This window comes from Amia ocellicauda, chromosome 15, assembly GCF_036373705.1.
Source record: "Amia ocellicauda isolate fAmiCal2 chromosome 15, fAmiCal2.hap1, whole genome shotgun sequence".
In the NCBI taxonomy this organism is placed as follows: Eukaryota; Metazoa; Chordata; class Actinopteri; order Amiiformes; family Amiidae; genus Amia; species Amia ocellicauda.
The window spans coordinates 26,519,313-26,546,662 of NC_089864.1; the positions used below are offsets into that span (position 1 = coordinate 26,519,313).

General features: G+C 39.3%; 2 protein-coding genes across 3 annotated transcripts in view; both read right to left on the minus strand.

Annotated features, from left to right (window-relative positions):
- The window catches only part of wnt5b (wingless-type MMTV integration site family, member 5b), an 87,677-nt gene extending 80,054 nt beyond the window's left edge, over positions 1 to 7,623 (minus strand). For both annotated transcript variants that reach the window (XM_066724527.1, XM_066724526.1), the window contains exon 1: positions 6,712 to 7,623. In XM_066724527.1, the coding sequence (XP_066580624.1) occupies positions 6,712 to 6,717 (6 nt within the window). In that variant the 5' untranslated portion in view covers positions 6,718 to 7,623. The remainder of the gene's footprint in view (positions 1 to 6,711) is intronic.
- An 8,454-nt stretch (positions 7,624 to 16,077) lies between these two features.
- LOC136771956 (ELKS/Rab6-interacting/CAST family member 1) overlaps positions 16,078 to 27,350 on the minus strand; it is a 315,148-nt gene continuing 303,875 nt past the window's right edge. Inside the window, exon 18 of the mRNA XM_066724547.1 lies at positions 16,078 to 25,099. Within this exon, the coding sequence (XP_066580644.1) occupies positions 24,962 to 25,099 (138 nt within the window). The 3' untranslated portion in view covers positions 16,078 to 24,961. The remainder of the gene's footprint in view (positions 25,100 to 27,350) is intronic.

The following is a 27,350-nucleotide window of genomic DNA, read 5'->3' on the forward strand; positions in this document are numbered from 1 at the left end:
AGGTTAGGCTTAGGGACAAGGTTACAGATTAGGGTTGGGCTTAAGGCTTCTACATGTGATCTACATCAGAGCTCAGAGGAAGTTCATGAGATATTGAGGTGTGGTATTATTCACACATCCGTTCTTTAGGAATCTGTAGCCATTATTTGCTGTGTCACCTACAATCCACAAGCAAATATACACATCCATCCTAAAGTATGACTGACAAAGAAAAGAAACCCAGCAGAAACAAGTTCTAAAACTGAAGTATTTGATCCTCCTGGATGTGAATAAGTTTTAAAAATAAATTCAATGTTTTCTAAATAAAATTTGACACTGCGGCCACAGAAGGTGTTTTTGAACACGATGTGCTTTAAAGAATGAACCGGACAGAAGCGTTTCTTCTCTCAATCGATATGCATCTCCACGCATACTTTCAAAAGCTCTGCTATGCTGATGGGGGGACACTTTTAAAGTAACTGATAAGTTTATAAGTTTGCTCCTCCATTAAGCCTTTAAAATGGATAGCCTGGAAATAATCATATACAGTAAATTCTAAAAAACACAGACCTGGTTGTTTCCTTAGGGGCTAAAATGACTGCCCGAGTAGTCTTAGGAGGTCTTAATGTCCAGTAAACATGAATACCCTGTCTGATTAAATAAATAATCAATACAATAAGAATTGTATCAAAACTTCAACCTACCCTGCTAACCACAAAGTACAAACCTGTACTCAGTCACATTTTTATATATAGTAGAAAGTGTCTCCTGACGATACATTTTACCCCCGATAAGAGTCTGAAATTGACCATTCACAGGTAGGGTCTTGTCTTGATTTGACCTAGATTAAATTAAGAAAAGAGTAAGAATTACTCCTAATGTCCCAAAAGAGAGAGTTCCAAAGTCTGGGATTGTGACATTGAAAGGATCGTGCTCCGAAAGACTGCAGGAGGGTAGATAAAGTAAGTTTGCATAGGCAGAGTGCAATGCTCAATTTGGAACATAGTGCTGTCTTAGTTCTGCCAAATAAGAACGTGCTGGTACCAGCAATGCCTTGAAACTGAATAAAATAACTCTTTCAATCTTCTCTGATCTTGGCCATTGTGTTTGTGTGCCACTAGAATCAAAACATGTTATTTGCAGATCTCTTCCCTTGAAACATGTCTTCCGTTTGCTTGTGTCACATTGTGCCTAACATGTCCAAACATTCTTCGCTCAGCCAACCATATGCATTCAAGAAAACTGCTAAGTGTAATTCCTAGCTTCACAAAGACTGTTCTATACATTAATACCAACATTTTTCTCATTTTTTAATAGAAGGGTTTAATTAACCGAATAATCTTTTAAGGAACATTTCCTGGTTGCAGTCGAGCACCAAGCGTCTTAAAGAATGAAAGACTTATTCAACTCGAGGAAATAAAAAAAAAAATTAAGACACCTTCCAGACTTTCTTTCAAGCAGCAAAATTTTACTTGGCTCACTTCACAAAGGACATTTGAATTTAGATGTCACACTGATCTCCCTGCGCAATTCAATAGACTTTAAAATACTTTCATTCCCCCTGATAGCAGCAGCGAGTTAACACATCCAATAATGTTGTATAGTATATTTCTCATTTTAATTAAGACCTCTATGTTGTATGGTAAAGTGGAGTTTACTCTGAAGAAACACCCTGAGACTCAGCATATGCTTTTGCAGGGGTGTGCTGATGTTTAAATGTGTGCCTGCATCAATCCGTCTTAAAAAAATATGATGTCTTCAAGCTTTATACACTACACCATCGAAAGCAGGCATCTTGAAGGGAAAGTGGAACAATTCAACAAGCAGTCCAAAATCACACTGTAAAAGTGTGCTCCTCAGGGTTTCCAAGTTATCTTCATGGAAGGAATGAAAACTTGGCTATGAAAGGAGAAAGAATTCTGCTGTAAAATATTTAGGAGGGTGATTCAAGACATTCCGAGTCTGATAAAGGTTTTGACAGTAGAGGACACTGAATAAAACGAAATTCATGACCATGTTAAAAATGTCTTCTGGACAAAACTCGGAATATGGAGAGACCCTGATAAACAGAATCTAATATAGATTTTAGTGATATAGAATTGTTTTGTGTGTAATAGATAAATAACATTATTCTTGTCTAAAGGATTGCATCCTTACTACAGTGACATCCTTACTGTCAGATTCCACTCGTTAAAAACAAGGAACATTACACAAGTATTGAAATTTCAGGAGCTTGAAGGTGTTGTAGTTGCCCAGGATTGGTTAAATACAGCCATCCTACAAGCTATCAGTAGGCTGCAGGATGGGCAATACCATGGGTATCTCAAATTTGCTAAATGGGTAATAAAGAAAAGAACAAAGAAAAGGAACAATATGTTGGGGCATGCCAAGAGAGAGCATCCACTGCACAGACGATGGCCATCACAGGCCTTTACAAGGCGATTGTCTATGGTGTGTAAAAGGTGTAGCTGGGGAATGGGACAACCGTACCCAGGAGGAGGAACTGTGGTTTGCCAATCACGTCTACAGGACACGGATTCATGTTTCTTAGAGAGGACCATGCCAGCAAATAGGAGATTAGCTGTAAAGCCATTGACCAATGACAACATTCACGTTTAAGAGAAAGGTAAAGCTGTCTGAACCAGTTTGTTAGTTGTTCTGTCCCCCGCCCAGCTCTGGAAAGCACTTGTTCTGGGAGCTAACCTTAAGGCACAATACAATAGTGAGGACAGATTTCTACTCTTCTGGTCAGTGGATTTATTTCAGTACAGAATACAAGTCCAAATTAAACTAGATCTTGTTTTCAGCTCTGGGCACTACACCCTAAAAAAATACTTTGGAAGAGGACCTTACAAGGACAATTAACCTTACTTCAAGCTAGGAGGCAAGAGTTATGATGTAAGAATGAAAGAGCAAAATGTTTTAAGCCTTAGTAGGCCACAGTACAGAGGTCTTCAAAATGTTGCAGGGTTTAAACTAAATTGTTTAAGACTAAGTTTATTGAGCAGATTGTGAGAGCACATGTAGTCTTGCTACAGTACATTAGGGACTGAGATCTCTATATATGAGTTGCAGTTTACTATGACCATTGCATTTGAAGTGAATGTTTCCATGAGGAATAACTTTCAAACTTTTTCTTGTTGATCAGTGGTGGTGGATATTGATACTTTTTACAATCAGAATGCTTGTCTTCAAAATAGAGTAATGTAAAATGGCAGCTGTGCACTCTCTCGGCTCATTGCTTCACCCACCTGCCTGTTTTGGTATTAACCCTACCTATGTCACCTACATAGCAGAAATGATTGGTCATTTTACCATCTCCCACCCCTCTGAATAAACCTTGTGCAATGGCTGAAAATGTAAGTTAGTCCGTCTGAGATACAGTAGGGAAATGCAGTTGCCACACCACATACATATAGCTTTCAAGATTCAAAGGTGACAAACCAGCATGAAACATTAAAGTTCTATCAGAGCAGTAAATCCTTTGTATTTCCCTATGCGTAACAAATTGTAATCAAGGAATGATTTTTAAGATTGATATTTAACAAGTTCCTCATTTGGCAAGAGAGACAGGAACTTGATATAATGTTAAGTATTAAACATTCAAAATGTACAAATTCTCAAAAGCAGTTTGAGCTTGATCTTGTGACCTGGCATGTGAGGCAACGGACTTGTTTGCAAAACCCTTCTCAAAGTACCCCCCCATTCCCCTTTGTGTCAGGCTTCAATCTGTTCATTCTTTCTTTAATGTTGGATCAATATTAACATTTGAAAGTCTGAGAGGAAACTTTAATCTATTTTAAATGAGTTTCGATTTCAGTTACAAAAATACAATTTCAATAAAGCACGTCATATTTTATATTAAAACAAAAACAAAAGAAGTCTAAAACTATTAGGGCCGCTCTCGTTTAAGTACAGTACTAAGATTGAAGTTCACTGCAAACATGTCTGCAGAACTAAACAATGCAGTAACATTTATTTTTCTGTGATACCAAAAATATATACATTTGAAGTTGTAAATGTTTACACGGAACAGTTTCAGTCTATAAATTCCTTAGCTAAAGTTAGAATGGATATGCATTGTCTCCTGGTGGTTCCCACTGATTATGCAATATGTAGGTATTTTTATTTCTATATCCTCAAGAGGCAACATTTGTAACAAGTCTAATGCAATCACTTTAAAGATGTCTTCTTCCATGCATGTATGGGGCGAGGCTTCCAAATTGGAGTCTGTCAAACGTCATTCACAGCGGCTGGAGAACGTGATGCAATGGGAGCATCTTTTGTCGTTTCTCCAGCTGCTGCCAGAGACTCCACACCATTGTCATCAATGCATGGGAATTACAACTTTAATTTAAAAGAATGCATGGACGGTATTAATATAAAGAAAAAGTTCAGTCACATTGATTAAAAGTGGAAGAAACTCGTTTTGTGCTGAACACCTGCAGTGGGCACTATTAAATGTTTGTGTAATTGAAATACAGCCGCAGAACCTTTTGGTGGATTTTTTGTGAGAAATCTTGGGATTTCAGCAATGAGTATAAACTGTTATCAATGCGATGCAATCATGCATTAGTTATCAGATAGTCAGCTGGCTATCGTGCAGTTTTAAAGCCTTGTGACTAATGTAGGACATACAGAAATTTAATCAGTTGAAAAATACATATAATAAACCTATAATAATAACCAATACTGAACCTACTAAAATTACTTGCTACTAAGCCAATATGTTCACTGTTCAAAATCATATAGGTAAACTACCTGCAAAACCAGATATACCGATTTATATATACATATATTAGAAAGTTGAACTATACGGGCAGCTTCAAGCCAACCCTAGGATGTCTGTTTCTTTGAATGACAGAGCCATTCATCCTGTTAATTACTTTGTCCTTTGATGATGAATGCTTATTTAAAAGGTGTTTTCCAACTTTGGAAAGTGCCATTTCCAACTAATAAGAAAAAGACTTAACTACAAAAACACTGAGGATACAGGTGTGCTTTAGTCTACACAGAGCACTGCATTTTATACTTTTACACTGTATAGGTCTACCAATGTATCGTATAATGATTCTAATTTATATTTGGCTATATAAATATTTTTAAATAGCACTCAGCTATTGTATATATGTGGTAGGGTGTTTTTTTTTTTTTTAAGACAAATGTACATGTCATCAAGAAATGTAATACGCATGCTTTTTATGAGCCCATGCTTTGGCGGTTTCGTATACGAGCAAACTGAAAAGACAGGAGTTCATGTAAATTATGATAATTACTTTTCAAATTATTATTTAATAGTAGTAGTAGTAGCCTAGTAGGAGTAGTAAAATTCGATGTGATCATTCAATCATTGTTAAAGCTTTTTATTATGAACCTTTTAATGCGTTTTTATAAGTTGCCTACAGGTATAACTCGTATACACTTCTGAATTTGTAAAATTTATTTTGCCTTGAATTGCACTTTATTATTGCACTTTGTATTGCTCTTATATTTTGTAAGTCGACCTGGACAAGGGCGTCTGCTAATAAATACATAATAATAATAATAATAATAATAATAATAATAATAATAATAATAATATCCAATTCATTTTCCATATTTCCTGTAACTAAGCTTTTGTAAAAATCGTATATGAACCGGACCATAAACGACCTGGCTACTGTTCCCAATTACTACCCAGCATGTGATTTAAAACTTTAAAAAGAAAAGAAAAAAGAGGTTATGCATGGGTGTTTTTTTTTTTTTTTTTGAGGAAAATGTACTTTAATGCTCATGTTGTCAAGTACAAGACTTTATCATGTTTAACTTGGATTTTTAAATACTTTTATAAGATATGCTGCCTTATTTGTACAGTGTAAAAATAGACCGCGGCAGGTCATGAATCACTGGGAATTTGTGACACTGTTTCAATGCAATGAAAGGTGTAATAGTGGGAGAAACCTTAAAAAGTTAAACGCATGACAAAAAAGTGGCATGGCCTCTTCAAAGCTTGTGCAGCAAACAGTTGGCTGGCACAGTGAAATAACACGATACAAATATGTACATTATGATTAAACATGGTTGACAAAATACAGTTATTTATTATGAAGAGGAGATGGTTAGCTTTTGTTAAAAAATATATACATTTAAATGACAAAACATCAAGTTCAGCATTTCTGCACTGTAGATGCACTGTTTCAAGAGGAGTTTCTTTCCGAGGCAATATAGACACTTTAACAGATATTTCTTTTAATGAAGTGCATCCACAGCTGTGCCCTAATTGAAGCAACCACATTTAGCACCCTTTTTAATTAACTTTTCAGATTCACACAGCTTTTTTATTACAGTAAAAGTATTATAATTACAAAATAATCCGTCATAATAAAATCCTTGAATGGCAAATGACACATTGTAACCCAAATGTTTCACTGAATCCCGACTATAGCAGCTAATTATCCCACGCAGGGTTGTTCTGTATATTTTTTCCAGTCTGTATTTAAACTGCAAGCTTATACACAATGCAGCCTCGTACGAGTATCTTTTTTTAATAGTATTGTGATGCCAGATTGATCTGATGACCGTGGACTTTTCATACATCTTTTACCCCACGGAAAACGTATCCTAAAGAAATCCTGCAGTTTGGCTCAAAGTGTAGTTAGCATCAAAGTGAGGTAACATACACATGAGATAAGCACTACAAATACAGTACAGTTAGACAGCATGCAATATGCAAAAAGTTTCACCACAACTTACCTGCATGTTGTTTGCGCAGATGTCAGTGACCTGCAGTCGAGATCTGTAGATCTGGGCGAGCTCTTCTTGTCCTTTTCTTTTTCGTTTTCTTAGAAATGCACAGGATCTAGTGGTCTGCTTCTAAAGTGAGAGGCAATGGGAGCAATCAAAAGTGTCTGGACTCCAACATTGGGTTTATAATCCGAAGCTAAAGTTCACACACTGAACCTGTTTAGCTGTTCGCGTAGAACAGCACACACTTTCAGAAACAATATTCCCTGCGCCGACATAAAAAAAAAACCCTGTTTGGATGACTTTTTGCAGGCGCACTGGTGTTGGTATGTTTTGCGTTCAGCTGAATTTCGGAATACACTCTTTCAAAAAGTTTCTACAGGTCATCCCAAAGGTTCCCGTTCAAGCCGGCTGGTTTCTGTCCTGTCCTGCACTGCCACGCCGCTGCGCAATGCACACGATCAGTAAGTAACAGGTGTCAAAATGGCATTATTTGCACCGATTGCAAAAAGAAACAAACAAACTCCAATGGATATTCGGCGAGTCTGATGAAGGAACTGCAGGGGGAACAGCAGTTTCAAAGTGTCAGATGTGCGGCAGCAGGCAGAGGCAGAGGCAGAGCATGTGAAGCGCAGCGCAGCCCGCACAGCGCAGCCCCAGAGCCGAGGTGCGGAGCAGGCGCGGAGTAGCTGCGGGCTTTAACTTTTCAAATAAGTCGGGCACTGAGTTGGGGAAGTGATCTTTCCTCCTTTTTGGCAGAGGGTGTGCTGTGTAGATGCGACTCTGACCCGCTCTCCCTGTACATGCTCCTGTATGGCTGCTGTCCTCGGTATCCCGGGCTGGTGCCGTTTGAATGAGCGCAGAGCGGCGCCGGACGGGACAGGGGTCCTGCAGTACCTGAGCCAGCCCTCGGAGCATGCGCACTCGCTCCGCACTCCGGCGGCGCTCCGATGACAACTCGCCCTTAAAACGGCAACGGCGCGGCTGGAGGGGGCTGTCTGTCCAGGTAAAGGCGGGTCTCGTTTAAATGGGTCGGCACCGGACCCGAATTATGATCGGAACCGGGGCCGGAGAAGCGTCCGGCGGCTGTGCCCTGCGTTTGGACGCGGGGAGAGGGAGACGGGTCTCTTTTTCTATTGATTTGCTAGGGTTCATTGTTATGCATCCCGAAAGAAAGTTTTCCTTTGGCTGTGTTGACTTCAACGCACTTTTCTAATAAGGTTTTAATAGTAAGGCCTGATTATGCAAAAAGAAAGTCTTACTTCTAATGTTCAAGTAAAGCTGTGCAAAGTGCCGTGTACCCCTGTGGCTTTGCAGACTCAACATGTCTGTCATGCACGTCACGTCGCATCATTTCTTCTGTGAAGCTCCTGCTCTCTCCTCTCTGGTCATCATCTGCCTGTAAGTGGTTGAACAGCTGGCTACTGATGCCAATATTGATCGGGCATCACACTCAAGTCCAAAGGAAATTGCAGTGTTACTTGTATATGCTGAATACACTATTAAATACTCTTTAAGTATGAGCACTAAACAATGGAATTAGCTATAAACGTGATCCACACCACGGCCCCTCAGCAGAGACCTGCTGAAGCTCAGCCACTGCCCTTTGACCTTTGTCACTTTCTGTGCTCCATTTAACCACAGAACTAACAGGGGATTCAATTATATAGTGATACTTTACTACTATATTATATTATGATTATATCATTCATGTGTTTAGATTACGGTACTATAGACCTTGTTTCATACCCTCATCCCTCTCATTGAAAAGAATAACATTTGACTGTGCCAGTGGTATTTGCAGACCAGGTGCACCATGATTTGTAGTTACTGAATACAGGGACTGAAATAATAGAGACAATAACAGTGGAATAATCGAAACGAGCCATAGGGGGCTACTTGAAACCTCTGCACTGTGATGTAAACTCAATTTAGAGAGCACACATTCAACATGATTTGAACTTTAAACAAAACATACACACTTTTAAAGTCACTTTGCCCTTTTATCACGCGAAGTCTCTCATATTTTTACACCTGTAGTACCAAATGAGATTTCAAAAACTTTTTGACTTTCAAAAACAAAGCATGGTAAAAACTTACCTTGTTAGATTAACGTGCACGACCCCAACACATTTGTTTGGAAGGATTTACATTTGGCTGAGATGAGTGAATTATTTATTTTCAATATTTGCAATGGATGTGCAGCACTGTATTTAGACTTTATATTATTTCACCTTTCAGAATAGTCATCAGATTTTCATGCTTTCCTGTGTCTATAGGGTTTGTCCTCTTATTCTCACATTTTACTTTGTATCATTGTAAGGTTATTTGAGTTTCTCTAACACCTGAACAGCTTTACCTGTATTGCACTACAGGACTGTTAAGTTATTGTATTTTAGGAGAGTTGGTATCTTGTTTGGTTATACCATGACTTTGGTCGTACAGTGTGTTGAGAGAGAGAGAGAGGGGAAAAGAGAATGCATGTATACTTTCATTTTGTTTTCATATAAATGATTTATTCTTGCTGTATTTGTCCTCTGGCTACACCATTTTGCGATCTGTTTCTACTTCCCTGGGTCTGGGGAGCTTCTTGTCTGATTAGGCAGGACACTGATCATTTGAAATGTATTTTTGCCATGTTTTGCGGTGCTGTTTGAGATCCTGGCAAAGTTAGTCCTTTTAAAAATCCGGCAGAGCTTGTCTTTTAAATAAATGCGTGCATTAAGCAAGCTGTGCTCTGTCTGTCAGGAATCTGCAGAACAGGGATCGGCAGCCGCCTCTTAGGTTTCAGATATGTCTCCAGTGTTATGCAAATCATTTGAGGCTTGGTATCAGTAATATGTTTTATATGTATGTGAACCTTCCCCTACAGCTCAGATAGGCAGCATTAAAATAGTTTTCTTTCAGCGACTGTTTTACATATTTGAAAATATATTCCTGTTGTGTCCTGAACATGTGTAGTTATGGAATTTTAATACTTTTATAAAACACAATCAGTATAAGCACCCGTATTCCCATTATTCAGCACTGTACAGGCATGCATAAGTTCTACAATCTTAATTTTTTTATTCAAAAAAGTAGATCATGCACCCATACATCTCAATGGGGGGGAGAGAGAGAGAGAGAGAGAGAGAGAGATGTTTCAGGGGGTTGAGGTTCAAATACACTGCTCTGCTCCTTCCGTGTAACACGACTTGAGTTCAGGCAGTGAGAGAGGCAATTTAATGACTTTATTGATCATTAAATGAAGGGTTCTAGAACACAATAAAGCAAAAACACATTACAGAATTGTAATACTAATATGGGAAAATGGTAATATGTTAATAAGTTGACCTTTAAGTTACAATCTCTCTGAAGATGTCAGCTTGCATCTGTGCAGGTTATGGGTCCTCGAGGCGAACATCTGACATCACTCTATATGTTTAAGCAATACATGCTGGCATTCAGTGTTGTATTTTCCCATCATCTCACATCTGAAAGTAGAGTATTTTATTAAATCAATCAAAGCATCAATCAGAGATCCTGTCAAAATCTTAAGCAAAGCCTTTTGTGGCACATCAGTGAAATCCCTGCGACGGTGAAACTCAACAAAGGAAGGAAAACCTCACCCGGTATGGGTCGATTCAAGTCCGGGGCCTATATTAAATCAGGATCTTTCTGATCTAATCTAGCCCAAGGATTGTGAGAGCCTGGTGTTCGAGGAAAGTGTGTTATAATGCCAAGCAATGTGGTATCGTTACAGACCGCCACACCATGGAGGAGTATGGCATTCACAAGGGACCTGCCGGCCTCATCGTCGTCCAGGACTTTGTTCTAACCTGATCCCCTGGGGTTCTCTTGGACCTATAATTTAGAACCTATAAAGTCGAAGCCATTTCAGGCATGTGAAAGAAATCCTTGACCCACCAAAAACTCTTTAATGGAAAAAAAGAAAGAAACAGACTGCCTTCCCTTTTTTATTTCCCTTTCTCCCGTGCTGCTGCAGAACGGTGTTATTTTAGGATTTTGCTAGTTTTCCCCTGTCTTGCAATCAGTGCTGTTTTGGCGGCCATGGCTCAAACCACATCATTTCAACTCCCACACCCTGCCCGGTTTCTTTCTCTGAAGGACACTTTTTCAGAACTCATATATATATAAGGAGGCTACTCACTTATTTCACTTGGCTCTCAGCAGCCATTACAGAGCAGAGAGAACCCCTTGGAAGAGAGCCACACAAATAGCTCAGTTGAAGTAAACAGGGACTGTGAGACTTAGTATGAGTGGGGAGGAGCTTCTTCATAATAATAATAATAATAATAATAATAATAATAATAATAATAATAATTCAGATACTTATCAGATGCCCTTATCCAGGGTGACTTACATTTGTACCCATTTATACAGCTGGGTATTTTACTGGAGCAATCTAAGTGAAGGTCCTTGCTTCATACAGACAATTTCCAAGCTGCCCCATGATGAAGAGCCTGTCCACAGTTGATAGAGCTGGTCTGAGGCAGGCTGGGACACACGAGGATGAAAGCTGGGGGAATTTGCACAATGACGTTTTTCTGGCCTTAGGTTGCTTGTCATAGGTTCCTCCCCGTCAATCTGTTTCATGCTTCATCATTTTTGACTGCTCCCAATCAGCAGTTTTTTACTGCAGTATCACAATGTGGACAAACACAAATCACACAATGAAGTGTGACCTCAGGGACTGACTTTTTTAATGAGCCACTTCCTTGTCACTGCATACATGTTTAGGTGTTTTTCCACAAATCAGGCTACAAATGGTTTCACAGATTGTACTGCTACTTATTGGTGCTGAAGGGGTTTGACATTTAAAAAAAGAAGTAGAGGATGTGACTACTATTTGTGTGTTGGGAACGATACTCAACAGCGCTGAGTGAAAACTGGGGATGTTTAGGTGCTGATCCCAAATTCATTGAACGTGTGTGAGACATTCTGGCAACACCTTCCTGGAACCACTCCACTGTTTAGCACTGCCCTGAGAAAAGAGGGGAAGAGAACCTGACGGGAGCCTCTCGACTCTTGGCTTGTGAAGGCATGGACATTTGATGTATGTGGATTATTTATTTAATAATGGCACAATTTAGAATCTTCTCTAAGACCAGGGTAATGCCACTTTCATGTTTTCATGCAATAATCTTGTATTGTTGTTCTGCAAAGATATATGGTACGGATTATTAGAATTGGATCATATTAGCGTATAGATAGTTTAAAACAGACGAAGCCTCTGTTAAATGAAACACTACAGACCATAACTGTTATAACCTTAGTTTATGTTGAATATCCTCCAGACCACACATTCTAGATGATTTGGTTCCGTGTTTATGCGTGGTCTGTTTATGCAGATGGACTGTAATGTTTGCCGAATATGAAAATACAAATCATGCATCATACTCTCAGGGAGAGTTCAGTTCAGTTTCCATACAGTTTTATGTTCAATTTAAATTGTTTTATTGAATTATAGATCTTGGGAGAACAAAGCAAAGGTTGCACACAATTAAAGGCAATTTGGCTCTTGCATATTTGGGCTGCAATTAATTCCCCTCAGAATGTAATCCCGTGTTCAAGAACCCTTGCTCTAGACCACCACAACTCTGTGTAAAGTCACAATTGTAATTTCTAGCCTTAAACTCATCTATTCTTAACTGTCACTCCTCCTCTTCGTGTTTCTCTGTGGAGCTGGAAGTATTCCCGTGGGTTCACTTTGTCAATACATTTTAGCATTGACAATACAAAATGGATTTGAATCCACTTGTCAAAAGCTCTGTTGAAGATGAAAGATGCAGCAGTAGTAAAACAAGCAATTCAGTTCAGTAAATAAACCCAGAGAAGAGTGGAGGAAAGTATGCAAAGATTTGGAATTTCAAGAACACTGGGATTTCCTAACTAGTTATTTTTAATAATAGCCACTGTAAGCTACATTGGGTGTTTTCAATTAGGCTTCACATTGTAAAGCTTCTGCTATAAGGGCATCTGCCAAGAAATAAATAATAATAATAATAATATAAAGCAGTTTAAAAGACACGGAGTAGTTACTTTCTTATTGCCTACAAGTTAACGGTGCCATCATATTTCCATTTTATATTCTGCATAATTTTACATCGCTATGACCTCTGTAAATGCTTTAGAAATGTATACAAAAGTGACAGGCAAGGGCTTTTTTGGCAGTTCTACCTTGCCTGCAAAACCACTGCTCCAGAAATCGTGGCCAAAAAGTTGCACATGTACAGGAGCAAAAACAGTTGAATGGAGTAAAATTGTGACCCATCCTGAATGAAAAACAATAATTAAGATGAGCAGCAACCACCCATAGCTTTCATTCTTTTCCTGTAGGCCAGGTTAGTGTACCTGCTGAACGAGGTCAGTTCTGAGGGAGGGTCTTGGAGTCTTATGGATTCCTATTTTACAAAGTTCTCTTATTTCAGCCTTGGAGGTTTCTCTTATCAGGATCGCAGATATCTTTACTGTAAAGCACAGGATATACACTCACCTAAAGGATTATTAGGAACACCATACTAATACTGTGTTCGACCCCCTTTCGCCTTCAGAACTGCGTTAATTCTACGTGGCATTGATTCAACAAGGTGCTGAAAGCATTCTTTAGAAATGTTGGCCCATATTGATAGGATAGCATCTTGCAGTTGATGGAGATTTGTGGGATGCACATCCAGGGCACGAAGCTCCCGTTCCACCACATCCCAAAGATGCTCTATTGGGTTGAGATCTGGTGACTGTGGGGGCCAGTTTAGTACAGTGAACTCATTGTCATGTTCAAGAAACCAATTTGAAATGATTCGACCTTTGTGACATGGTGCATTATCCTGCTGGAAGTAGCCATCAGAGGATGGGTACATGGTGGTCATAAAGGGATGGACATGGTCAGAAACAATGCTCAGGTAGGCCGTGGCATTTAAACGATGCCCAATTGGCACTAAGGGGCCTAAAGTGTGCCAAGAAAACATCCCCCACACCATTACACCACCACCACCAGCCTGCACAGTGGTAACAAGGCATGATGGATCCATGTTCTCATTCTGTTTACGCCAAATTCTGACTCTACCATCTGAATGTCTCAACAGAAATCGAGACTCATCAGACCAGGCAACATTTTTCCAGTCTTCAACTGTCCAATTTTGGTGAGCTTGTGCAAATTGTAGCCTCTTTTTCCTATTTGTAGTGGAGATGAGTGGTACCCAGTGGGGTCTTCTGCTGTTGTAGCCCATCCGCCTCAAGGTTGTACGTGTTGTGGCTTCACAAATGCTTTGCTGCATACCTCGGTTGTAACGAGTGGTTATTTCAGTCAAAGTTGCTCTTCTATCAGCTTGAATCAGTCGGCCCATTCTCCTCTGACCTCTAGCATCAACAAGGCATTTTCGCCCACAGGACTGCCGCATACTGGATGTTTTTCTTTCCCTTTTCACACCATTCTTTGTAAACCCTAGAAATGGTTGTGCGTGAAAATCCCAGTAACTGAGCAGATTGTGAAATACTCAGACCGGCCCGTCTGGCACCAACAACCATGCCACGCTCAAAATTGCTTAAATCACCTTTCTTTCCCATTCAGACATTCAGTTTGGAGTTCAGGAGATTGTCTTGACCAGGACCACACCCCTAAATGCATTGAAGCAACTGCCATGTGATTGGTCGGTTAGATAATTGCATTAATGAGAAATTGAACAGGTGTTCCTAATAATCCTTTAGGTGAGTGTACAATTGAAGCAGAGGTCATTTTGAAGGGCAACCACAACTCTTCCTGTTGTATGAGAGTACATTTACTTAGAGAGAAAATCAGGACATCTGATGTAAGAAAATAACTAAATTCTAGTAGCATTATAGCCCAAGAGCCCTGACACAATGAAAATGTGTGACACAACTGTTCAAATTCTGCATTGAGCATGTGTGTTGCAAAAAGTGATCTATACCTGATCTATACAGATGTGTTGGTGACTGCTCGGTTTTGTGCTCGGTGTTGTGTGACAGTTGTATGGTAGAATGCTCCACAGGAGGTTCCAGCAGAAAAAGGAAAGCTGATTGTTCCTTCATGTCCAACCAATTTCACCATGAAGTATGCTATTAAAGGACACTTTCAAAGAACAAGCAAGAGAACGAAAAGGCTGATAATGTAGTGTTTATATATATATACACTCACCTAAAGGATTATTAGGAACACCTGTTCAATTTCTCATTAATGCAATTATCTAACCAACCAATCACATGGCAGTTGCTTCAATGCATTTAGGGGTGTGGTCCTGGTCAAGACAATCTCCTGAACTCCAAACTGAATGTCTGAATGGGAAAGAAAGGTGATTTAAGCAATTTTGAGCGTGGCATGGTTGTTGGTGCCAGACGGGCCGGTCTGAGTATTTCACAATCTGCTCAGTTACTGGGATTTTCATGCACAACCATTTCTAGGGTTTACAAAGAATGGTGTGAAAAGGGAAAAACATCCAGTATGCGGCAGTCCTGTGGGCGAAAATGCCTTGTTGATGCTAGAGGTCAGAGGAGAATGGGCCGACTGATTCAAGCTGATAGAAGAGCAACTTTGACTGAAATAACCACTCGTTACAACCGAGGTATGCAGCAAAGCATTTGTGAAGCCACAACACGTACAACCTTGAGGCGGATGGGCTACAACAGCAGAAGACCCCACCGGGTACCACTCATCTCCACTTCAAATAGGAAAAAGAGGCTACAATTTGCACAAGCTCACCAAAATTGGACAGTTGAAGACTGGAAAAATGTTGCCTGGTCTGATGAGTCTCGATTTCTGTTGAGACATTCAGATGGTAGAGTCAGAATTTGGCGTAAACAGAATGAGAACATGGATCCATCATGCCTTGTTACCACTGTGCAGGCTGGTGGTGGTGGTGTAATGGTGTGGGAGATGTTTTCTTGGCACACTTTAGGCCCCTTAGTGCCAATTGGGCATCGTTTAAATGCCACGGCCTACCTGAGCATTGTTTCTGACCATGTCCATCCCTTTATGACCACCATGTACCCATCCTCTGATGGCTACTTCCAGCAGGATAATGCACCATGTCACAAAGGTCGAATCATTTCAAATTGGTTTCTTGAACATGACAATGAGTTCACTGTAATAAACTGGCCCCCACAGTCACCAGATCTCAACCCAATAGAGCATCTTTGGGATGTGGTGGAACGGGAGCTTCGTGCCCTGGATGTGCATCCCACAAATCTCCATCAACTGCAAGATGCTATCCTATCAATATGGGCCAACATTTCTAAAGAATGCTTTCAGCACCTTGTTGAATCAATGCCACGTAGAATTAAGGCAGTTCTGAAGGCGAAAGGGGGTCAAACACAGTATTAGTATGGTGTTCCTAATAATCCTTTAGGTGAGTGTATATATATATATATATATACACAAAGGCCAAGATGAATACAATACAATGTCTTTTTTTTGTTTTTTTACAGAAATCTCCCACATTTTTTTTTTCTTCACACAGATGGATAAAAGGCAGTACATTTGTTAAACTTGTAAATAACAAAGACAAAAAAAATTATAATTTGTAAATTCTCTATGAAATATGGGAGAACCCAAACCGTGACTGTGTTCCTGAATGCAATATAAAAAAGTATATTCCTATAAAGTATGGACCCGTAAAATTGAGAAGGCAGGATTGCTGGCAAAGAAGATCACATAGTTTGAAGGCAAGGAAGAGTAATAAAAAGGCGAAGTGCCTGGGGACCATCAGTCTAAACTCCTAGTCATAACCCGGCTGACTACAAGTCATAAGGACCTTTTAAAAAAGAACTTAGTCTCAAAGGGTTAACATCTCACATACATAACAGAAAATGCATAATAACAGGTGTGTGTGTGTGTGTGTGTAATACATAACTGATCTTTCTCTGAGATTACTGTTCAGCTATGGTTTAGACTGGCCACATCCTTTTTTGCCTCTGCTGGTAAATACTTTATATATACTGTTGATCATGTGGGGACACCTCAAGATGATGGGCTAAAATTGAAATCCAAGTTTTGGTCTCTGCAAGAACTTCCAAACCATCAAACGGAATTTGGAAACCCAATTGAAAAGGTAATGTCCTTTGACAGTCAAGTTCTCCCGTGTGTGTCCTTTTGACCATCCTTCCCCTCTTAGCCTTGCCTGTCATACAGCACTGGTACTTGTGGACTGGCTTGTGGACTTGATGGTACCCAGTCTGTCCAGTAAGCCTTCTGACAGTGTTTTAGAAAAACTGAAGACACTAACTCTGGCACATTTTAGCACAGATTCCTTGGCACTGAAGGACTGGTGACTAAAGCAACATCTAGAGTCAGTAAAACAACTTTCATCAGCAGATTAACAGTGACCTAACAAGGAGGCTAATTAATTATTTACCTTTTATTAATAATTAGTCTGGTACGTTTTGCTAGTAGCAACACATCCGTCAAACTAAGTATTGCAGGTCAGTACTTTGTTTCTAGCAGGGACTGTGAGATTTTCAACAGAGAAAGTACAATTGCACATTTTACTATCAACTGTTTTAAAAGAGCCACTGACGGACCACAGTCTATGCTAGCTACTAAAATGTAACTTTTCAATGGTTGTTTCCATTTTTTTCCTTTGTCCTAACATTCTAGCACTCTGGTGAAGAAGTGACATGTTAATGTGATGTGAGACAGCAATGTTAGGGATATATCTGGACCTGAAGATGGACTGCATATGCAAAGGAAACACTGATGCATGAAAACAGTCATTGAAAGCCACAATTCACAATAATATAGATTGTTTTATCTTTATAGCCCATTGTTCCTTTATTACTCTAAATGTAACTACATGATATACAACATGGACATGAAGAATGTACTGCGGATAAACAATTTTGTGGATAACATAACTATGAATACTTGTTTTTTTATACATGGTGAAAATTATACTTAATATGTGAAGATTAAAACAAAATAGAAAAAGCAAACAAAAAGCTTAAATTAATACACAAATTGTATGTCTTTGCATTTGACATGGGAAAACGTTTGCAATGCATTAGAATCATTCATTCTCTCATTTTTTTTTTACCAGCAATCCAAACAGCATGGTATCACAGTCTGTAAGAAAAAGGTCTTGGTGTTTAAACCTAGAAGAACCTAGTCTAGGTTGGAGCTCTCCCCTCAGATAACAGACACAAATGTTATTTTCAGATAGGCTGATATAAAACACGTTGTAGTTTCAATATCGCAGTCTCAGACTCACACAGACATTATCAACAGGCTGCAAAAGAAAAATATATATATTCGAAGAAATAAAAAATATCGAGATACCAAGTACGGAATTACAGTACTTTTCAAACACGTGGTATATTTTCAAAATCTTTGCGTTTACACCTTATTTTGACACACCAAAAAAAAACAAAAAAAAAAACACATTTATTGTTTTATGGTTTTAAAAAGACTCAGGGGTAGCCATTTTGTTCAGAAGGATTTTTTTTTTGTCCTTCCCCATTGACATTCTGTGCAAAACGTTATATTTAACTATATCTATGTATTTATATATAAATATGTATATGTGTATATATTTATTAAAACACCCCTGTCTGGTAGTACTTGCAGTGCTGCAGATCTCATTTGTTGCCTTCATCCTGAATTTTGTGACAAACAAGCAAAACAACTGAATGAAAATAAACCAGGAATCAGCACATGCACAACCAGAGAGGTCAGATGTATGTCCATCAAAACACATGTCCGTCTTACACATTTACAACATCATGGAGTCATTCACGCATTTGCTTTTCCTCACATTCTTGCAGTTTGAAGACACCTTGAAGCTGTACAGATAATGAACGCAAGTCAATCCTATTTGCAGAGTTTAAGTTTACTTTTTTAGTTTCCCCACCCCCGAATAAAATTAAAAACAAAACACAAAAATCATCTTCATGCTTCGGGATGGAGGCAGTGGCAGTGTATACCGTATCCAACGTGACATTTTGATTTTGAATAGCACCAGAGAGCAGCATTTAAACCTTAATCCTTAAAGTTACTTAACCTGTTTGAAATAGTTAGGATGCTAAAAGAAACCTCTTAACGGATCGTATACCCTATTTGTTTCCCACTCGAAGAAAACACTGAGTCAATGAAATATACAGTTAATACAACACTGTCTTCCCTTACACTGCACCAAGAGCAGTCATGTAAGAAACTGCAGGACGTGTGAAACATCTCCATGTTCAACGTTGAAACATTAATTTTTGTTTTGTAACAAAGCATTACAATTTCAAACTCAACTTATTTAATTTGAGTCAGTGTATAGTCTATAGCCTAAATGTATATCACAACCTTTCTTAAACTAGTTTTAACTCATTTGCATACAACAAGATCTTTCCTCATCTCACCACAATACCAAATAGCATTTATTTTGTCAGGCACACTATCTTTCACACATCAGCTTCAGCAGTGCTAACAGGCTATTATTCTGACATTTACAAGACATACAGTAGAAGTTTGATCAGTCCCTCACTGCACACACAGTATGACCCAATTTCGTTTTATCCAGAAATACAAACTCGCTCAAGGCATGGAAATTTCTAGTATTTTTTCAAAATTAAGAATCACACAGAAGCTCACACTTACTGGTTGTTCAGTTGTACTTCTGCTTAAAGTCACCATTATATTCCATATTTTAGTTTGCCTGTGAAACCTCCAGAAATAAATTGCTGAGCCACTTCTGCCAGTTTGGCTCCAGATTGGGACATACTGTGGCCCTTCCATCCCAAATGGACAGTTCTCTCCACAATAAAGCCAAGCATTGTGTTTTCTCTTCAATGTAAATGCTCACAAAATTGAATGTGACAAAGAAAAAATGTCAGTTTTACTTGCTAATATTAGCTTTAATATTTCACTAAAATAGGTTTTCTTTAGTACCAATTTACTGTGAAACAAAAAGTACATTATGCTTCCAGCTCCTAACAAATGCACAACTTTGAAGCACTTGCCTGGGGAATTCCACATCAGGACAACAGGAATTTGCACTGTGGTGGACACCGTGGACACTAATTTATTCACCCCCTGAACTATGAATGAAAAAGATACATTATTTATATATATATATATATATAAAAAACATCCTAAATGCAATTCGCTTACTGAGTGTCTGAAGGAATTCAAACAATATCTGGGTAATTAAAGTGTATGGATTTCCCACACCAAAGACTATAGGTTCTCTTTATTATGTAAGCATCTGCCGTTTAGGCGGCAGTGGGTGACAAACTGGCCACTAAGACTGTCCATTCACATCTGAACAGCAGCCACAGCAATCCACATAACAGTGAGGTACGTCTCTATCTCCGGTCCGCAGCTGTAGAAAGCGAAGAAGCCAACACTTCAGTTCAGCATTTTTCTGATGGCAAGGAAACACAGCTTTATATGGACACAAACCTCAGTGCAACAGAGATCTGCTACAGACCCTGGAAACAATCAAAGGCGTTGTGTTACAGCACAGTTGGGCTCCTCAATTATGTACTTCCTTGCGGCACAGGAGTCATTACTGTATTAGCAAAGCTGCATTTCAACTCCAGACAAAACCAGCCAGGAGAACTTAGATGTTAACTACAATTTAAAACACTTCATGTTTTTTTCGTTGTTGTTGCAGTTTTGTTTTTCCCAAGCTTGATAACTTACAAAACAACGGCCACAGAACAAACTATACACGGCCCACCAGCAGAAATTAGACCAGTATTGTTACGCGATTTCTTTAATTTGCTATTTAAATTCTTAAATCTTCCTCTGAGGAAGCATGGTGGGGGAGGAGAGATAACAGTAAAGGTTTCAGGGTTGTGTAAACAGCCTATTTAACAGTCAAACATTTTCAGCCATAGAGTGAAGGTTAATCTATATATGAATAGTGTTATTATAGTGTTATGGATTGGACTACAAATTCTCAGGTCATTTTGCCACAGGTGTTACTTTGTGGTTGACGCTTTGGCTTGTGGTTTTAGATTTTGGAGCTCAAGGCAAAAGCAAAATTGAGAAAGCATTAAGGTATGCTATGACATAAATGCAATGCAAAGAATTTAAAACCAAAACATAGAAATCATATGTTCTCTTGAATTGGACATGGATTTTTTTTTTAACTTTATTTACTAGTTTAATGACATGGTCAGCATGGAATTTCCTTGTATATGTACCGTCAGAGAAATCAAAAAGGGAAGCTGTATTTCAAAGCAGGGTTTAAAAACAATCAGTTCTGCCACTACTTAACTTCACCTATCTAGACCAGACTAACAGCAGCTTACTGATAATGACATCATGACCTGATAAACTCTGATAGGCAAATAAGGTCCCTGTGATCCACCTCCACTGATTTAAACAACTTCATGACGGGGTATAAAACTATGCACTTATAGCAAAGTTCATATGGGAACCGCCTTAAAGGCCTGTTACTGTGACACAGCAAAGTGTACAGACCCGGCAACATGTGTGAACTTCACTCCTTCAACTGGACACAATTTCCACAATTTATACTAGCTATTGTAAGACTGAGCTCTTCCCTGTCTCTGGTCCCGGCCCTGCCTTCACACAACCAAATCCCAGGTTTCCTTGTGAGTTCACCAGCGGGTAATGTTCCTACGTACTCACTGGTGTTTATGCGAAGGTTGACCTCAGATGAACCTTGCACTGCCCACCACAAAACCTCACCACAGTGCAGACAGACAGATGAGGCCATTCACTTTGATAGCACATGAACTAATTCACCCCACAGATAACAAGAAATTCCCATGTATTAAGTCGTGTCACAATGCCTCCACAGCTGGGTTTGACGTAGTAAAAGCTTTCATCCTCTCTGCTGTTGATCTAGAGGCTTGTACATTTTAATTACTGATTGAAGAGGCTTGTTTATGAAACGCGATGATGCGATCTGTGAAAAATGCGCTCTGCTCTCAGGCCACCGCTTTGCTCAAGGTGTGTGAGCAACAAGCATGACTTTGGCATCTGTAACACAGGATGTTGACTCCCCTCAACCGCGTTTCTGGAAATCTGCGCTGTCCGGTGGATGAAGTTCGGGGAAGATGGGTTTCAGTGACACAGCTGTCAATAGGAAAGCCAGTCTGTTTAGCATGTGATGCTCTTCACTTAAAAGGGCTTAGTGTAATCAACTTGAATTTGTGAGAGATGGATGGAGAGCCGGGTGGGACGTTGAATTCTGAGAGCAGCAAACTCCCCACCGCAACCAACTGGACTATAAACAGCAGCAACGCTCAACAGCCGTTCCCCCATTACCTCAGTACAGTTTAACTGCGATCCCCTTTCCCTTTAATAAACACAACTGAGACAACATCTGGGTGTTCTTTAAATTGTTTATCTCCCCCTGGCTTTCTTGTGCGGGTGACTTCTTATCTCCACATCGTTCTTCTGAAAAAGACTAACTCAGACCATCAGCTCTGTGCATGTCTCACCCGTTGCTTGACCCTACTTTTCTAAACGGCTACAGCTGAGACGTCACTATCTCTTCCTGTGGCACATCTCTGGCCATTCAAAACTAAATGAAGCAATAGGCCCTACATGTCAATAGAAGGTCTGTTAAATAGGGATATGAGGAAGGTTCAGATGCCTTAGTCAGGTCAGCTCAGTGCTATGGCATTGTCCCATGTGGGACAGAAGGAACTGAAATGAAGGACATCAGTCTGCAGTTTTCACAGATGAAAATACTGCCAGGACTAGAACTGGAGATGGGGCAGAAGTACCAATGCCAATGCCAACGATCCAACTTTATAACTTTATCATCGACTTTGTGAGTATGCAGGATTGTACAGGTTGAAAGTGCTGATAAAAATGATTACAGTAAGAGAAAGCAAGGTGTGGCTGTGCTTTAACTATCAGAGCTCACGCTGACTTGCAGTGACATCAGTGTGCTGGTATGACTTTTATACGATTTCAGTTACAAAGGTTTCCAGCAATGCATGGTACTCATCAGTTTATGCCTGCTACTTCAGGATATCACCTTTAGAATCATGCACAATTCCAGGAGCATCGCCCATCTGGGCATTTCCACATCATTAAAAAAACTCTTGGTCATGGATACTACATCATGAACAGTGTCCTTTTACAGATATGCAAAGTGACTAATCTGAGCCTAATCTGTTCCATTAGGACTATGAGCTTCATTGTGAGTATTAGATTATATCCACAACCAGGATTTTCTCCCTCAACCCAAAAGTATATTACTCAAGATACCTAAACTGCTTAAAAGATGACTTGTGGTCATATTCAGAAAACTATTCTGCCATTTACCTGTTTTCAGAGTGTGTCATTCAAGTTTTTTAGTTATGACTTTTTCTTTTCAAGACCAAGACAAAACAAGTGACGAAAACTGCACTAATTTGGTTTTATAACTTCTCTTTCAAAAATGAGGGAAAATGAGAGACTGCATTGAAATGCTTTGGGAATATATGGTTGAAAAAGTGCACCTGTTTATCAGCAGTTTATAGAAAGAAAACTACAACTAATATACAGTTAATATATCTCCATGGATGTATTTATTCTGCTTAGCTACACTACTCCTTTTCATGGTCTGATATTATATTGTGAGAATCCTCAAACATGTATGGGATTAACTTTTCTGGAGTACTAAAAAAAAAAATGTTTTCATAAAGGAATTGCACTGTTGAGTTTCTATGTACAAATAAGCAGTGAAAGTTAATTGTGAAAAATGTAACAGTTGCTGCAACTAAACAGTTCTGTTGCACTAAGCAAACTGGCTGTTTTTTTTTTTTCTCTTGTTTTTTTTTTCCTCATATAACTATTACCAGACAACTAACACCAACAACATAGATAGCAGCAAAAATCTGGAAATTAAAGGCATTTCATATAAAATGTCCAAACACTTTTGGAGGATCAAATTTATATAACGGTCTGTAGAGTTCTAGTCAGTTTACCTCAGTAACTAGTATAAAGTTATTGTTATAATACCATTTGAATTATATTTGTAACAATGCTAGCTGCATTTCTAAAGCTGACCTCACAGATATTAACAGCTCTAACTATGAACCCAAAAAACATACTTGTTAATCAGTCTGAGCTCTAGTCAAACATGAATTCCTCATGTGTGCATTGCAAGGATAGCCAGAAGTGACTGGTCTTGCTAGTTAGGAAGCAAACCTTTTGCATTTTTTCCTTTTGCTACAGCCTGTCACATTCTTAAATAGTATCCTAGAAAAAAGAAAAAGAAAAAAAGAAAAAAAAAACATGCAAAAAAAATGGTATTTCATTTTTTTGCTGATGCCGTTTCATCCCTATAGTAACTCTTCTCGCTCTCAACATTCAATTACTTTTTGATGGCAGACAAACTGGGCTTCTGAAATCCACTGCCAGCACACACCCACAGAAATATCAGCACAAACCGTTACTTTACCGAGGCCCACCCGTCATACCTTCCTCTTGTTTTCTGGTGTGTACATGCCTGTGTTTTCTGTGAATAACAATGGAACCGTTTTCGTAGTTTCAGCAGCAAAGTCCCCCAAGACAAGTGTAGACAATTCTGGCCTTCAAGACAGGCTTGTGTGTGTAGTGGAAAACTTTCAATACTCTGAAGCTAAAACTATGAAGCGTACAAGCCATTTTTTTGCTTTCTTTTTTTTAGCCTTCTTTTCTATGTATTATACCAACCAAATGGCTTCTTTAAGGATCACATCCAAGCACATATGTGAAAACAACAATAACTGTTTCTTAATCCACCAAGCGCAGTGACTGAGGGGGATTGTCAACACCTTTCCTTAAATCGAGGTTCTTGACAATAAGGTACGTGGAGAGGTGAGATATTTGGAAGTACACCAGTGTTGGGAGTTATTGATACCAAAATAAAAACGTTTCCAAAGCAATATGGAAGGATGCATATTGGCTCTTTAACAGTGAGAGTTCCCACACTGGCTAAAGCTTTCCAAAATTCCTATTCAACCTTGCCTGCTTGCGATATGTTTTGGCTTTCTGAGCTTTTCCATGGTATGCGTGGTGCTGCAGTAATGTTTTCTACAGAATACTGCATCTGATGGTCTCAGTTTGTTGGGCAGAAAAACAAGGTACATTTGATTTAAGTTCCAGAGTCCAAAGCAGGTATGGTTTGAGATGCTGCAAAAAATGAATGAACTTTGTAGTTAAAATCGGGCGTGTCCAGCAGATCCTCTTGTGACGTAAGATTCAGACACGCTCACTCACGGGACTGAGGGCTGTGGAGCCGTGTGGGAGCAGGCGAGAGAACGAAGAGCAGCAGGGAGTGAGCTGGGCATCAGGAGGCTGGAGAGGTTGTCATGAAGACTCCTCCAGGGCATTGACGACCTGTTCCAGGATGTCCGGGCAGTGGTCAGCAATCTGCTGCAGCACAGAATTGGCGTATTCCTGCAGCTCTGCGCTCTCCTTCTCGCATTTCTCCAGCTCAGCCTCCAGCTGTGTCGGGAGAGAATGAAAAAATAGGAAGCAGAAAGAGGAGGAGAAAAGAAGACAGGATTAATATTGTTATATTCCAAGGACTCCATAATTAAATCAGAACCCTAAAGAAAACAAAATAAACCATTCCCATTTTCTACCTGCATCATGAATGAATGACTGTTGTTCAGCCTGACTTGCCAAACTGTTTCCCATTTCACTGTTAGGTATGAATAAATTATTTACTTAAAAAAAAAAAAAAAGTATAACAAAATAAAAATAGCATTTTGTTGTTTTCGCTTGTATTTTATTAATTTCTATCAGTTATACATCCTAAGATGTGGTTCGTTGGGGCCCTGTGTGCTATCCTTAATTTCTCCAGTGTTCTCCGCTCTTCTTGTAACCAGGGCGCTAAGAGAAATCTACAAACCCTGTGTTACACTGAACTCCTGATACCCTCTCTGACAGGGGTCTCCAGGGAGTGCCAGGGCTGTACAGATGCCCCACAGCCCCTCTCTGAGAACTCCTGCCCTGCAATGGGATTAGACCTGACACTCCTGCTGAGCATTCCACCAGCTCCCACTGCAGGATCCGTTAAGGTCAGAGGTCATAGGAAACGACCGACAGGTGCAACATAAAGAGGCTGAGAGAGTGATCTGTTAGAGCTGGACGGCTGGGAGTGATTTAGCTCTTGCCTCCCTGTGAAGCACAGTGCATTAACATACTCTTAAACACATTGTCCTTCCAACCTCCAAGCCCCTCTGCTTCCAATCTGCTCCCATGTATTGCTTTCCTCAGACCCCAACCTGTTGCTTCAAGGGTCTTTAATCCAATCAGTGTTTGGAACCATCATTACTACAATTGCAGTTTCCTTGGATACATGAAGATCCCATTCCATTAATGTACTATGATCACTTTCTGGATCATATTTAAAGTATTTAAAAGACTCATATGAACCCCTACCTCTTGCACTGTTTTTTTAATGAAGGCTGTGCTGGGCTACAATGTACTAACACATTACACTTCACACGCACACACAGGAAAAATACATCTTATACTGAGAGGCTCCCTTGTAATATAGTCTTTGTTGATTTTTGTCTTGCGCCTCTGTAAATTAAATTAAATATAAATGCACTGTTCTTCATAGCAGTTTGTTTCTTTCTTTTTTGTGTTTTGTGGTAAACTGCAATATTACAATAAATTGAAAGAGAAAAAGCAGACATAAGACAAGGAAAAAATAAAATAAAATAACAGACAACTAATTTACCACAAAACCACAATCAAATGTTTGTTTTCTGGGGTGGTTTTGGACATTTGTGCAATGTATTTTTAGTGAAAGATTTAGGCCTGCGTAGACCATTGAAAGTGACGTTGCTGGAGACTGAGATTTCCCACATTTCTAATTGATTAAATATTATGTTCCAGAAAATGAAAAAAAAAGCCAAATGGGGAAAGACAAAAAAACAAACAAACAGAAAGTACATAGATAGATTCTCACACGTATAAGCATGTCAAGAACCTAATAATGTTTTTGAACTGAATTTCTTTCTTGGGTTATATTTAAAAGGAAGCAGAAGCTTTTCATTTCACAGAATCATAGTATTGTTTCAGAAACATGGGCAAAGCTTCAGTCTGATACCTTCATTCATCAGCCTAAACTTCATTTGGTGACTTGTGGAAAGAAATATCAATTTAAGAGGCACATTAACCTGTGTGAACTGACCCAGTGGACAGGTCCCCAAATTCTAATGACTGACTGCATAATGCTGGTGCCCTTAGAAGGGAAACAGAATCCCCTATCTGAGACCGGCATGACAGCGATTCGCCATCCACAGGTGTACAGTGGCTCAGCTGATACAAACTCCTACTGAACTCAAGTTAATGGGAGCTCATTAAGTGTGAAGATTTTCACAAAAGTAAACTTTCTCCCAAAAGCATTCTCTCTGAAGCCAGTAACGATCATCCAGCATCAAGGGGGAAAGAAGAAAAGAAAGAAAAACATGCCATTCTCAAGGGTTCTGTCTTCCATCAGTTTGATCAGCACTCAACACACAAACGCATTCCAGCGCATGCTCACACACACACACACACACACACACACACACAAAAAAAAGAGGAAAAACGGACAAATTCCAAAAGTGTTTTCAGAAAAAACATTCAGGGGGCTTTCCTCTCTCTGGCCTGTTTATACTAAAGGCTTTCGCTGTGTCAGACAACTTTAAAATTACTTTTATTCATCGTCAACGATCCAAAACCCATAGTTCTTTGACCA